This window comes from Zonotrichia leucophrys, chromosome Z (assembly GCF_028769735.1).
Source record: "Zonotrichia leucophrys gambelii isolate GWCS_2022_RI chromosome Z, RI_Zleu_2.0, whole genome shotgun sequence".
Lineage (NCBI taxonomy): Eukaryota > Metazoa > Chordata > Aves > Passeriformes > Passerellidae > Zonotrichia > Zonotrichia leucophrys.
The window spans coordinates 9641074-9654652 of record NC_088200.1 but is presented as its reverse complement, the minus strand read 5'-3'; the positions used below and the strand labels follow the sequence as shown (position 1 = coordinate 9654652).

The 13579-nt window shown below is 54.0% G+C and overlaps 2 protein-coding genes across 2 annotated transcripts; both read right to left on the bottom strand.

Moving 5' to 3' along the window:
* Positions 1-1809: 1809 nt before the first annotated feature.
* On the bottom strand, positions 1810-3966 carry LOC135459711 (avidin-like). Its single transcript, XM_064735999.1, has 4 exons — positions 3889-3966; positions 3169-3382; positions 2644-2764; positions 1810-1909 (listed from the first exon to the last, which is right to left on the bottom strand). The coding sequence occupies exons 1-4, from the start codon at positions 3964-3966 to the stop codon at positions 1810-1812; spliced, it is 513 nt and encodes a 170-aa protein (XP_064592069.1).
* A 5008-nt stretch (positions 3967-8974) lies between these two features.
* On the bottom strand, positions 8975-11155 carry LOC135459948 (avidin-like). The gene is made up of 5 exons (XM_064736447.1): positions 11022-11155; positions 9961-10047; positions 9661-9874; positions 9190-9310; positions 8975-9099 (listed from the first exon to the last, which is right to left on the bottom strand). The coding sequence occupies exons 1-5, from the start codon at positions 11094-11096 to the stop codon at positions 9066-9068; spliced, it is 531 nt and encodes a 176-aa protein (XP_064592517.1). The 5' UTR covers positions 11097-11155; the 3' UTR covers positions 8975-9065.
* Between the last annotated feature and the right edge of the window lie 2424 nt (positions 11156-13579).

The window sequence follows — 13579 nt, the reverse complement described above, 5'->3', positions numbered from 1 at the left end:
AATGGCTTGATGTCAGGGTGCCCGGGACAGGCGAGGGAGATGGGCAGGTCTGCATGACCTGGTCATGGCTGAAGGAATGCAGGAATAAGCACGGCTGGGCAGAGGAGTGGGGACACAAGTTTTTTATAAGGCCCTATAGTAGCCTGGAAAGCATCAATACCTTCTTTGGGAATCTGCCTCCCATGCACAAAGGCTGGAAACTACCACCTATTTCAACATTTACCCCCTCCCTGCTTTGCTGCTGCCACTGCCTGATGAGGATGCTGCAGCGCTGCACAGAAGGGAAAGTTTACTAATTTTAGAAGCGGTAACATTTCTCCAGCCTTTTCTGGATGTCAGCTGCTGATTTTGATGCTTTTGCTTTTACTTTTGTGAGAGTTAGAGGAAGAATTAACCACAGCAGCATTACTGAGGTCCCAATGAGTGTGTTTGCTAAACACACAGAGTGTGATAACCAGCATTGTATTCACACTTCTTGTATTGGCTGCTCTAAAGGACCTTTGATGTGCAGTATGCAGCATGCACTGTCCCTGTCTTCCTGAGCTGTGCCTTTGCTGTGATGCCTGGAGCAGGCATATGGCTGTGGCAACTGAAAATTCAGGTGGGACTCAGCTGAATCAAGACCTGCTGTGTTCAAGACAACAGTGTTTGGGGCAGGGCATGGCAACAGGGCTGCAGTGTGCAAACTGGGGGTGGGGCAGTGCCCCTTTGGGGTGGCACCTCGCAGTGCCCACTGCTAGCCCTGGTACGTCCGGGCCCCCTGTGCTCAGAGCAGGTCTCTCCCATCTAGGTAACCTCAAATGCTGGGCTGAGTGGAAAACAGCCCTCTCCTAACATATCCCTCCTCTTTGTCTTTTTCAGTCCCAAACTCATGGCCTATCACAGGTACTCATAGAAATTCCCCCTGTGGAGTCTTTTGCTGTTGTCCTGGATGCCACACTCTGTTCTTTTGGCCTGACATCAGCTCCTGCCTTTCTGTGATGTTTGGCAGGGAAAGGCCAGCTTGTTATAGATCCCAGGGTGGTGCCAGGTTTCCCCCCACTTCATGACACCATGCTACAGCTTTGCTAGAGCTGGGCCAGCCTTAATGGACTGTGCAGCTGCAGCGCTGTCATCCCTGGGACTGAGGTATTTTCATAACACGTCTGCAAGAGGCTTTTTCTTCACCCACGGACCTGCCAAAAGCTTTGTGCCAAAAGAGCTGACTAAGCTTGGCAGGTGTCCACAGAGGCAAAAAGAGAGACTCTGCCAAAATGCAATGGCAGAGAAAGGGAAAATCCCTGAGTGTAACCCAGAGGGATGGAATGGGGTGGGATGGGGTCTTAAACTTGTGCACATTTTATTTGACGTGCCATGCAGCACAAAGTTAATCAGTATCTCAAATCTACTGATAATGCTGCCTCCATTGCCCAATCCAACAGAACACGGATTCCCAGTGCTGGAAAGGATCTAGTGGAAATGGATATGAAGGCACTGCAAGGAAGTGAGCTGAATTCGGGGTGCTGCTGCTAGCCCTGCCACCATCAGGCAGGTGGGGAATGATGACACAGGGTGGAAATTTGGGTTTAATGAGACGGGAAATGAGCCCAGGGAGGCGGATGGGTGGGATCAGGGAGCCATGCTGGTGCCCCTGCAGAGGGGCAGTGGTGAGTCCTCCCCTCAGCAGGGGCATCTTTGGGGACAGAAGGTGTAGCAAGGACAGACTCTAAGAAAAGGCAGCAACAGCAGATAATTTTTAAATTTTATTCTCAGCTGGGAGGCAGGTTTTTCTTGCCTTGTTGGGGGTTAGGCTGCAGCCAGATCATCCCATCACGGGCCTGGTAAAGACACAGCCTCACAGAGAGGGGACGAATTCGGCAGGATCCTTCCTTTTGGGGTGCGTTTGCGTGTGAAGACATTTCTGCCCACCCTGTGAGAAGATGAGAGCTCCTGTAGGATGACGCACAGACACTGCCCACTCAGAGCTGCCAGGGCTTGCAGCAGTGATGGGGTGTCCCTGAATTCCCCCCAGGTTTCCTCCAGCGAGGACCCTGTGGGAATCTACAAAATCAGAAGGTTTTGGGAAAGCTGCAAAAGGCAGGCCTCAGAGACAGTGGAACTGTGATTAGAGCTAAGCAGTAGCCATAAGATAGGTCAGCAGAAAAATTATTTAAAAAGAAGAAAAGCAAAGACACATAGAACAATGGTTTGTGTATTGACGCTTTCTAGAATAACTCCCTAAGCTACAGAAAAGTTTATCTAGTAAGATATTAAGAAGTTTGAAGCTTAATATGGAGCTCTGTGCATTGTGTTTTAAGGCTTACAAGCAGGTATTGTATTCGAAATAAGAAAGCATTGTTTTAACCAAAGGTAGATGTGCTTCTAGTGGTTGGATAGAACTACTGTCAATGTGCTTTTGCTTTGTGTGAATGGTGAAAAAACTTTTAAAGTAAGTTGTAACACTAAGTTCTTAGTCTGCTGTCTGAGATGTGAGTTGATGGCATCTTCCCATTGTCATAACCATGCAATGAGACTGATGCTGAAAAGTAAAACAGCTCAAAGCATCTTCCACAACAGCCCCATCCCTTTTGTGATTTGTATGTACACGCCCAGCCAGTGATAGACCCCTCTGTAGCATTGGTGTTGCCCATATCCCCCCACTACCTCGTGGCTTTCCAGTCCTCCTCAAGGGACCCGACAGCTTCACGCAGCAGCCACGTGGTGCTCAGCATCTCCTTTCCGCCTGCATCCACAAAGCATTGCCCCACGAAGGCGGTGGTGGCATCTGGGGGGAAGCATTTATTGGGACATCTGTGGGGAAACTGGCTTCTTCCGCTTCCCCATGTCCTCCCAGACACAGCTGTGTTCCTGCTCCAATGGCCACAGAACCACCAAACTCATGCTGGGGGTTCCTTCCCTGTGGCTCCCTCAGGCAAGGCAGGATTTGTGGCACTACATCCCAGTTGTGCTAACAGGGTCTGGACCCACCGCGGGTGCCCCAAGGATGCTGGGTGAGGAGAGGCTCCCCTGTTCAAGCCCAGCATTGCCCCTTAGCACCATGCCCTGCAGCTGTTGCTGCTTAGCTGCACCAGAGCATCACCCAGCTGAATTCCTGGTGAAAGAAAATTCCTGCTGGCTGCAAGCTTCCATTGACACTGCCATGCCATCTCCAGGTGTCCCAGCACTTACTGGAGAACTTGTCCCAGTGCACAGTGAAGGCAAAGGTGGGCCAGCCCTCCCCTCCAAGCTGCTGCTGGGCACCCCTCAGTGGGGAGACTTGGGCACAGCTCCCGGAGAGGGTGACTTGTGTGAGGTATTGTCCATGGAAGTCCCCGTTGTCCCTCAGCACTGAAATCTCCATCTGTGAGTCCTGGTCATTCGTCCACAGTCCGCTGAGCTGGCACTGAAGGAACACAGCAACATCCTCTCTGTGCCCCCACATGCAGAGGGACCTCATCCCTGCTGCTGCCCCACACCGGGGGAGCCAAAGCCCTGCTTTGAGGGCAGCTGCAGGGCATTGGCTCTCCCTAATCCCACTCAGGGCAAATGCTGCCCCAGGGTGCTGCTGAGGGGATGGTGGAGCAAGGCCAGAATATACCAGCCGGGCAGCGTGCAGGGTACACCCAGACACAGACCCAGATATCAAGGGGATGCCACAGGCATGATGCTCCCAGGCACAAATCCCAAGGGAAGGAATGCCCTGTGCATGGCTCCCTTGTGGGAACAAATCCTTCTGGAGGTGGTACCAGGTGGCTGAGGGTGATCCAGGGATACCTCGCCCTCTGCCTGGACTTGGTTCTTGCAAGGTTTGTCTAAGTCTAAAATGGCATTTAAGGGAGAGCTCCTGGCTGCCCACACTGCATGCCCTTGCCGTGTCTGCCATGCTCCCATTGTCACCCATCCCCGTACCTTCCTCTCTGCAGGAGCAGCACTCTCTGCCAGGGCCACGGCGAGGGCGAGGACCAGGATGAAGGCACCGCCCTCCATGGCTGCGGGGCTGCGAAATGCCCGGCCCAGCTGCCTCTCTGCCTGCATCCCAAACCCCTTTATAGAGCTGTAACCGGAGCCACGGCGGCTGGCAGCTGAGGCCTGAGTGTCCTGATGTCAGCGTGCCCAGGCCAGGGGAGGTGACGAGGTCTGTCTGACCTGGGCAGCGCCGGAGGAACGCGGCGATGAGCACGGCTGCGCAGGGAGCTGGGGATGCAGGGATGATTTACACAGCCACTGTCCAAGAGGCTCCGCCGACCCCGTTCCTGGCTCGATGCTGGAGGCCTGGGGGCGGACACGGCCTGACGCTGTCCCACTGCCACCCAACCTGTGCTGCCACCTAAACACAGGCTGCAGTGAGAGCAGTCCGGCCAGCTGTGCCCTGCTGCGCTGGCTGGTGATGGGAATGCCCGCAGGGCTCATCCCTGTCACCTTCTCCTCCTGCATTGTGAGTGTCTGCTGCTCCTTCTAAACTGTTTTTCCTCCTGGCTGTGCTGGGCTTCCCTTGGGTTTGGGACATAAGACTGTCACTGCAGCAGGCACTCTTGAATCAGCCATTCTTGCGAGTGCAGAAGGGCTTTCCTGGAAGAAATGTAGATGTCAAAATTCGATTGTTCCTGTGGGAGGGTGTGTTCTGTGCACGGTGCCTGCCGTACATGCCATATGCATGGTGCTCTGAGGCTGGGCAGGGCCCTGTCTCACCCTTCCCAAGGAGTTCCTGATGTGCAATACTGTAATGGAGGTGCTCAGACTGCCTGGCATTTGCACAGGGACACATCCCCTGAGACACCACTCTGACCAGGTGAACATGTCACTGCATGCATGGAAGATAGGAGTAGCATCTGGCTGTGTCCAGATCAAGAGGTGCCTCTCTGGCCCCTGCCCAAGCACAAGGGATGAGACCTGCTTTGACAATCTTTTTCATCTTTCTTGGGCCTGAAGACAAGGAAACCCACTCTCCTCTTCCTCAGGGAGCAGTATCCTAGGTTCAAATTGCACTTTGCTTTTAATGAAAAAATTATAGGGCTGTGTTCAACTCCCATCCTGGGGACTTGCTGTAAAAGCCCCCGGGGTCTTGACACTGCTCTCCCTTGCTTGCTGCCCAGCTGGGTCCCAGCACTCAGGACTTGGCACTCCCCTGTGGGCTCCATCCAACACCCACAGGGGCAGCACCAGCACAGAGCAAGGATGGACAGTTCCCTGCAGCTCACCCAATAGCTTTGCAGTAATCCTCGAGCAGGTCAGCCTCATCTTGCATGATCCATGTGGTCCCTTCAGTATTTCCTTTCTCTCCTAGTCTGTGAAGCTTTGCCCATGGAGGCGGTGATGGAGTCTGCAGTCTGGGATGGGATGGGATGGGGCTGTCCCTCTCAGGCGCCCAGTTTGTCAGTGGGAAAGGCTCCTTGTGGGTGGGTGATGTTTCCCTCCCAAGACTCCTGTCCTGTGGGACCTTGAACAGGCATGGGATATGCAGAGCATGGTGGCATGAGCCCAGCTGAGCTGGACATCACAGGAAGGGCAGGGATACTCCAAGATCATCCAGTGGACACTAGAGGAGCTCTGAAAATACAAGAGGGAGGCTGGGAAAGGAGAAGCTCTTGAAAAGCTCCAGTTGACAGCTGAAGGTGGGCTGGCTCTGCTGGTTCATCCAGTGTGTCACCTGCAGCAGTGACACCCAGGCCTCGTTCATGCTGTGTGGCAGCAGCCAGTGAGGTTGCCTTTTCTGCTCACAGCCAAGACGGTTTTGTGAAAAATGAGTATTTTATGATTGGCTTTTCACAAATATTAAAATGAATAATATATGTGTTGTGTTAGAAAATAATGCTGTATCAATTCTCTTAACCAGTGTGTTAAATACAGTTTTGGGTTATAACAAAATGTTAAAATAGAAACTATGCTATGTAGGATACTTTTTTTAAAGAAAGGACTTGCAGCAAAGTAGCAGCCACAGGACACCTAAATCTTTCAGAGAAAAAGAATTTATTGCCCTCTTGTCAGTAGAAACAAACTTCTTCCCACCTCAAAGGCACTGTTAGGATTCAGAGGAAGAAGCTGACGATGACCACACAGAATCTTGTGTTTGAATGGAATTTATGCATCATGTATGAGGTGTATGGATATGCAGCAAGCTATTGTTTTTAAGAGTTAATCCTTTGTTAATGGGGGTCCTTTTTCAGGCTTGTGCTGCACTGAAAAAGGCACCCAGACATCTGTAACCCTTTGTCTCTATTGTCTCATACGGTCCTAATTCAAATTGTCCAAATTATTGTTAATAATACAATTACTCTAATTGTTTACTATTTTTATAACCATTTTATTACTATGAAACTTTTAAAATTTTAAAAATGAGTGATTGGCGTTTTTCACAGTTACATTGGAGCTGAGGTCAGTCACTGCCTGGTCAGGGTGCCATGCAGTGGTGGGGACTGAGCCCTGGTGCCACAGCACAGCCTGGGTTGGGCAGGGTGGCAGGAGTGAGTAACCCCCTGAGCCGTGTAGGGCAAGCTGGACAAACTGCAGGTTCCTCATCCACACAAAAGGTTATACTGACATATTTGATGAGCTCATCTGTAGGGTGGGAAGGCAAAACACATCTGGGAGGGTGCCCTGGTTCCAAACCAGACCCAGGAAGGGCTGAGAACATAACTAAGGAGTTCCTCCATTCTCTCAGGATGGCAGTCTGTGGCTGGCAAGGCTACAGCTGGAACAGGGCCGTGGAGAGAGTCAAAAGAGCAGAGAACAATGTGTGATCCTGGCCAGAGAACCATGTAGAAGTGGTGGAGGAGATGGGAGCTACGTGTCTCCACTCATCAGTGAAGTTATGGCTTGAAAATAAAATTTACTCGTTTGTCATTGCTGCAGAGTGGAGGGTACAAGGTTTCGGTACACCCAACCTACTAATCATGCAGTCTCTTGAATGACCTGGGAATTTCCTGCATCCTTCTGCTTAGGAGGGGTCAACAGCTGCCCTGGGAGATGTTGGGCACCAAGAATTTCAGCATTGAGACATTTGTAAACGGCTGACAGGAGCAGTCCCCGCAGAAACGGTTGTGCAGGACAGTTTCCCACATGTGGTTGAGACATGTCAGTGCTGGGGGACCCCTGCAGTTGAAGCTCCTTCTCCATTCTAACAGTGACTTCAGTGCTTGAAGGGATTTGATCCTTATGCAAGCATCACCCCGTGCCAAGATCCTAATAAGTTCATTTTTTGGGTTTTTTTTAACTGATACAATATATGTGTGAACAGCTGCCCCATGTAGCCATGCCCATGTGATTTCGCTGCCTCCACCAGCTCCCCCTGTCCCTGGAGGCATCCACAATGTGTGAAGGACCCTGATCAAGGCTTGCCATGCAGCAGAAGCAGCGGGTTTTCCTGCAGTGGGGCTGAAGGAGAAGCCCTGCTCACATTTGCCTTGCTGATGAGGGGAACAAACGGTGCCGGGTTTGCAGATCAACACCACAATCAGGTTTGCAGCTGAACAAAACTCAGAGCTGAGGGGGGCCAAATGTCCATGGAGAAACATCCCCATCCTTAACAACTCCCAGGCACCCCCGGGTCCAATCAGCTGTCACCCCAAACCCGAGGTGTGCCAGGTGTGTGTTACAGCCAGGCTGGGTGCCTTGATGCAGGGACAGGCCTTGGAAATCACTGTGCCAGCTCATGCCTGCCATGCTCCTGGCAGCACTGTGGCTGCCTGCTGGTGTTTGCAGGATGCTCCAACTGTGGTCAGCAGTACTGCCTGGCTGAAGCACCCTGGGCGTGCTGCACAGCCTTGGGAGAGCCCTGCCTAGGGGAAATGCTGGCATGAAGGCAATGATGAGGTCAGGAGGATGCGTGCAGTGAGGCTGGAGGCTTAGCAGGCACCTCACTGCTGAGCTGGTCACACTTCAGGTGAGAGCAGAGTCCTGTGGTCTCTCACTTTCCCACTTCTCAGACTCCTCTAAAAGCAGGTAAAAAGCTGTGCAGATACATAAATGCACAGCAGAGGGTTGGTGTAAAGACATCCTGGTCAGAAATGCTGTAAGGGAATGGAAAAAGCTGGAGAAATGCCAGCGAGGCACGGAGAAGGGAACAGCAGCACTGCTCTGGAAGCGGAAGATGAGCCCCAGGGAGAAAGATGTGAGAAGCAAACCACATGTGAGTTTGCAACAAGGCAGCTGAAAACACAGAGCAGGCAAACTTGCTAAAGCCACAGGCGCTGTTAGCAAAGCTCTCCCACCCACAGCACTTGTGGCAGAAAAGCCAGGGGAGCAGAGAGGGGTGGCAGCCCCAGCAGCCCAGTCCTACTTTTAAATTCATCAAATCCCAGGCAGCGTGCCAGCTCAGGGCATGCAGCACTGTGCCGGGTTATTTTGAGAATCAAAGACACAAGGACTAAGTTTCGTATTCAGACCAAGAGCTGATTTCCTGGAAATCATTTTCTTTGGCTCAGAGGGGTGCCTAAGGCAGCACAGGCACTTCCTGTTTTGGTCAGTCACATAGTCCATTGGGCAGAGGTTTGAGAGGCTGTATTTGCTGGCCATTAGCTTCTCAGTAAATCACATTTCCCAGAAGGAGTTTTGGGCTGGGTGTACTGCAGCTACTGATGCTGTGTGGCTGATACAGAGCAGCCCTTGGCACTTCTCAGGAGTGTGGACACAGCCAAGGCCCCTCTCCTGCCTGCTCAGGGGCTGTGTCAGAGCCAGAGGCCTCCCAGCCAGGTTTTTGGGATGCAGGAGAGCTGCTCAGCTTACCCTCCCAACACACTCACCAGGCTTTCAGCGGGAAAGAGTGAGTGCTGGTCACAGCTAGCGTCAGAGGGTTATTTGGGGATGCACCATCCTGTTTGGGCTGGAAAGGGGGCTTTCTTGGGGCTAGTCTCTTCCCAGAATAAGGGAATGACAGTTTCATCCCACACCCACCTTCCACTGTGTTTTAGCCCAGCTTTTCCAGGACATGTCCACAGACTGCACAAGGCTGTGTTTAAATATCTTTAATTTTATTTTGTGTTTTTATTTTCCTCTAGAGCTGGAAACATCAGGGCATGCTGGTACACACGGATCCTGCTGAGAGGTTCCAGTCTCCCAGGTGTGGCCAGGATAAGATGCTGCTCCCTCCTTCATCCCACTCGAGTGAAGGTGTTGTGCCCAGTCCTGTGGGGAAGCAGCATCTCATTGGTGCCCAGCCAGCAGCAGGGCAGGGATCCCAGGGATCCCAGGTGGACTGGGGGTTCCTTGGCTCACCTGGTGGCTTTCCAGTCATCCGGCTGCGAGTCCACCTTCTCCCGCAGCAGCCAGGAGGTGTGCAGGACCTCCTTCCCATCATCCCCATTGAAGCACTGGCCCACAAACACAGCTGTGGAGTCTAAAGCAGTGGTGGCTGTCAGCATCCCAGCAGGACCCCAGCTGATTTTGGAGCTTCCCAGGCATCGGTGAGTTTAGTGCTCATGGAGCCTGAGTGAATCCTGATATTTTCAGGGAAATGTGTGTGGCAGAGGTGTTGTCAGAGCAACCCTTGGTGCTGCCTCACCCAGACCTTGTTCTGGGAGGTGTACTGCTGTCTGCAGACACCATGCACAGTGGGGAGAGGTCAGGGAAGGAGAGACAGGGGCCAGCAGAGAGAACAGAGGAACTGGGATGAGCACCAGAGCCTGCCTGAGCTCCCCTCTCCATCCCACCATTCCATCCCACAACGTCCATCACGCAACCACAGACCAGAGAACTTCTTCCAGTTGACAGTGAAGCCAAAGGTGCACTGTCCATCCTCATCCAGGTGCTGCGAGCCAGTCAATGGGGACGGCTGGATGGGTTTCTGGGTGCTTGACACGGCGGTGTGGTACTCTCCAGAGAAGGTTCCATCCTTGCCGACCTTGAACACTTGCATCTTGGAGCCCAGGTCATTCTTCCACCAACCAGTCAGGTTGCACGGCTGGGGACAAGCAGACGTGTCCCTGGGGGCTGCCTGTACACAGCCCTGCCCACGACCCTCAATGCCCTCGGGGTGCTGGCACTCACCTTGATATGCCTTCTGCTCTCCCCCATGGTTGCTTCCTTCTTGCTGGCCTTTTTCTCCCCAGGATGCTCAATTTCCTGGCAGAAGATCTTGGAAAAGAACACAAACACAGGTCAGGCTGTGGATGGTGGCACAGCAGAGTGTTTCTGGAGTCCTGAGAGTGCTCGAGCATTCATTTTTAAAATACTCGATTCATAAAATTGCTGCTATCGCTACATCAAGAGGGCCAAAAGCTGGGGTAAGCCAAGCAATGGGGAGAGGTGAAGAGGAAAAGTAAAAGGTGGAATCCTTGGACAGGCAGGAACATGGGTGGGATCTCTGCTGTAGCCCTGGCAGGTGAGCTGTGTGAGTCCAGGGCACGTCTGCCCGTGTTTGTGAGTACCTGTGCTGTGCCCATCAGCACACGTGTAGCACGGCAGGGAAGCTCTCTGGGATGGGCATGGCCCTCAGGTCCACAGTGGGCTCCATCTCAGGCAGAGCCTGGGAAGCTCTCTGGGATGGGCATAGCCCTCAGGTCCACAGTGGGCTCCATCTCAGGCAGAGCCCTGCACATCCCAGCTGCAGTTCTGCTCCTCAGAGCCCTGCACATCCCAGCTGCACTTCTAAGCGCTGCCTGGTCTCTGCTGCACTGCACTGTCTGAGGCAGGGGCAAGGCAGACCCTGGGGCAGGGTCCCCACGCTTCCCCTGCCCCAATTCCCTTCCAAGTCCCTGGGAGGGAAGTGGGGGATTTCCACATCCATGGCTCCTGCAACAGGGAAAGAATCTCCATGCACATCCCTCCCGGGCACACGGACTACCCTGGAGCATCACTTCCCTCATCTCCCTCGGCAGGGTTTCCTGTCTGGGTACCCGCTGGAGCAGGGAATCCTCCTGTTGCCGAGTGTTCCCCCCGCAGATGGCTCTTCCACGCGTGTCCCATCCCTAACAAGCGCTGCAGCTCCCATATCATATCCCCCCTCTCCGGCGACTCTCCCACTCGTGTCCCTCCCCGAACACCGGGATCCCAGGCGTGCTCCCACCCAGGCTGCCCCGGAGCCGAGTTTCCCACGCAGGAGCTCCCACCTGGAAGCCCGCGGCAGCCGCGGCCAGGGACATCCCTGCGGGCAGGGCGAGAGCGGAGAGGACGCGGCGGCTCATCGGGATGCAATTCGGGATGCGGCGGCGGCGGGGAATCGCGCCGTGCCCGTGAGTCACGGACTTATATTCGGCTCCGCCGCTGCTTTCCGGGAAAGCCTCGGGTCGTACATGAGGGAGGAATCGATACTGGCACAAGGAAGGGGAAGGAGACAGGGAGGGCAAGAGGTGTGGGGACAGGGACAGGAGCACGGACGGGGATGGGCACAGGGCTGGGGATGAGGACAGGAAGAGGTTGTGGTGGGATGGGAACGGGAACTGGGGTGGGGGCAAGGATGAGGGATGGAGGATGTGCACATGGATGGGGACGGGAACAGGGGCAGGGATGGGGATGGAAGCAAGGGTGGGAGGGATGGGGACAGGGCAGGGATTAGAGGCAGGGATCGAGATAGGCAACCGGACTGGAACAGGGATGGACACAGGAATGGGTATTGGCAGAACAGGAACGCAGGAGGGGTTGTGTGGGGCTGCCCACTGACATCACCCAGCCTGGGGGTCTTTAGCCCCATGTCTGCTGGTTGAAGGCTGGGTCTAAGTTTCCATCCTGCCTTGCTGGAGCTCCTGTGTCCCAAAGCACCCTCTGGTCACCGCAAGGGATGGACAGAAGGACAGAGAGTCATGAGGACTGGGCAAGGCATGTGGGCAGGGACAGCAGGTGATCTGCATTGGGTCCAAGGAACTGGGAGGTGAATGAAGCGAACTGGCCCCAACAGCAGTAGGAAAACCTCCGAGCAGGGCATTGAGGCTGGAGGTGAGCAGCCCAGGTTGCATGTGCCAGGCAAGAGGAAAAGGAAAATGAAATGTCACTGCAAGGGCAGGATCACACCAAGGTCAGGGGCCGGATGTGAGAATCAGCTGACAAACACAGATTGTGATACAGAGAGGGTGGTGCCCCCAGTGCTGATTTTTCATAAAACTCTACAGTTTTACTTTCGGTTTTCTTATTAAGCAAGCACAATCATTCTCTGTCCCCCTGGCTGCCTTCTTGGGAGGAACCAGGAGCCAGGGAATTTGTAGATGTTGGGGTAATGAAATGACAGAAATTAAATTAAATCTCATGTCCTGGGCCAACATGATTGTCAGTGGCCTTGTGCCCTGCTGTGCAGGGCTCCCAGCCTCAGCCCCCACTCACACTGAGGTCCCAAGGCTTTAACCTCACAGACCACTTAGAGAAGTCTTTGGGTGCTCACGGTGCTGGTGACAGCTGCAGTGGGTGTTTGGGGAGGGGAAGCAGGAGAACAACCCCAGCACGACCAGGGCAGTGCCAAGGATCAGTGGGGATGAACTGAGGGCTCTGTGCAGAATGCAGGCACGAGGATGAGGGAGCAAGGGTGAGGATGAGGAGGCACAGTGACTTTTGACCAAAAGCTGGACCACCAGGCACATCAACCAGTGGTCAGTCAGTACAAGCTTACCCTGCAGAGTCTCAGGTCTGTGTGCTCTGTGCCCAGCCCCAGAACCCAGCAGGGATTGCAGGAAAAGAGCAAAGGCTGAGGGAGGCTGGGGAAGGACGGGCACACTGTGAGAGGAAGAGGAGGGCTGACAGGCACTGACACCTTCTCGGGGCACTGTGCGCTTTCTGCCCCTTCCATCAGTCTCTTGCCCCTGCAGCCCTGCAGCCACCAGGCAGCATTGTCCTTCACACCCTTTGCACCCCTCCCTTCCCACACAGCTTCTCCCCGTGGTGCTCAGGAGCAGCAGTTAGGAGCTGTGCATCCTGGATTATGTAACTAATGAGTTGGAAACTTCATGAGCTGCTGAAATGATGGATTAATGAATTGTAGTGTCAGACCGGTGCAAAGGGCATTGGACCCTTGTTTGATTTGTTTCCTTTCCTAAGGAGCTGAGAAAGTTTAGTGTTCAGATAACCTCCTGAAAACATGAACACCAGAAAGGATCCGTATCCTGTTCCACTCCCAGCTGATCAGGCGCCAGCCAGTCAGTACATTGTGCCCGCATACATTCAACAGGCACACCGGCAGTACCTGGCTTCAGCCACCCGCTCTGCCCTGCAGCTTCCCTGGAGTCCCAGACCTCTCTCCCGATCCCCCCAGCATCCAGCCTGGATTTTGGACCGTCCCAACTTCCCGGATTTCCCTCTGTGAGGGCTGGCAGCCTGCTCTCCCTCATATGCGCATGCAGCACTGAGGCTGTCAAGCAGAGCAGTGGCTGGAATTGGAGTTTGATGGGAGGCTGGGCAGAGAGGGGTGCAGAGACAGCAGATGAGGCCAGGGGAGAGTGCTGGCTTGCCTGCATGCAGCTTTCACCCTCACCCTCAGCTGTGGGCTGTCCTGCTGCCCCACACTGGGGGCGCTCCCCAGAGCCACCCAGCCCTGCGAATGCCCCAAATGGGTGCACAGGCAAGAAGGCCCCTGCTGAGGCCTGAAGCCATGATCAGGAAGCAGAATTGCTGTCCCCCAACCCCAGCTTTCCCATGCCCTCCAAAACACTTCCCTGTTGTCCCCCCACCAGCACCTTGCTCTCCC

What these genes read in the sequence shown, in the direction of transcription:
- LOC135459711 (XM_064735999.1), bottom strand. Translation starts at nt 3,966, where the DNA reads ATGGAGGGCGGTGCCTTCATCCTGGTCCTCGCCCTCGCCGTGGCCCTG. An exon ending in CTGCTCCTGCAGAGAGGAAG is followed by an intron (nt 3,383 to 3,888) that starts GTACGGGGATGG and finishes GTGTTCCTTCAG; the next exon opens with TGCCAGCTCAGCGGACTGTG. An exon ending in GCACTGGGACAAGTTCTCCA is followed by an intron (nt 2,765 to 3,168) that starts GTAAGTGCTGGG and finishes GCTTCCCCCCAG; the next exon opens with ATGCCACCACCGCCTTCGTG.
- LOC135459948 (XM_064736447.1), bottom strand. Translation starts at nt 11,096, where the DNA reads ATGAGCCGCCGCGTCCTCTCCGCTCTCGCCCTGCCCGCAGGGATGTCC. An exon ending in CGGCTGCCGCGGGCTTCCAG is followed by an intron (nt 10,048 to 11,021) that starts GTGGGAGCTCCT and finishes TTCTTTTCCAAG; the next exon opens with ATCTTCTGCCAGGAAATTGA. An exon ending in GATGACTGGAAAGCCACCAG is followed by an intron (nt 9,100 to 9,189) that starts GTGAGCCAAGGA and finishes GCTTCCCCACAG; the next exon opens with GACTGGGCACAACACCTTCA.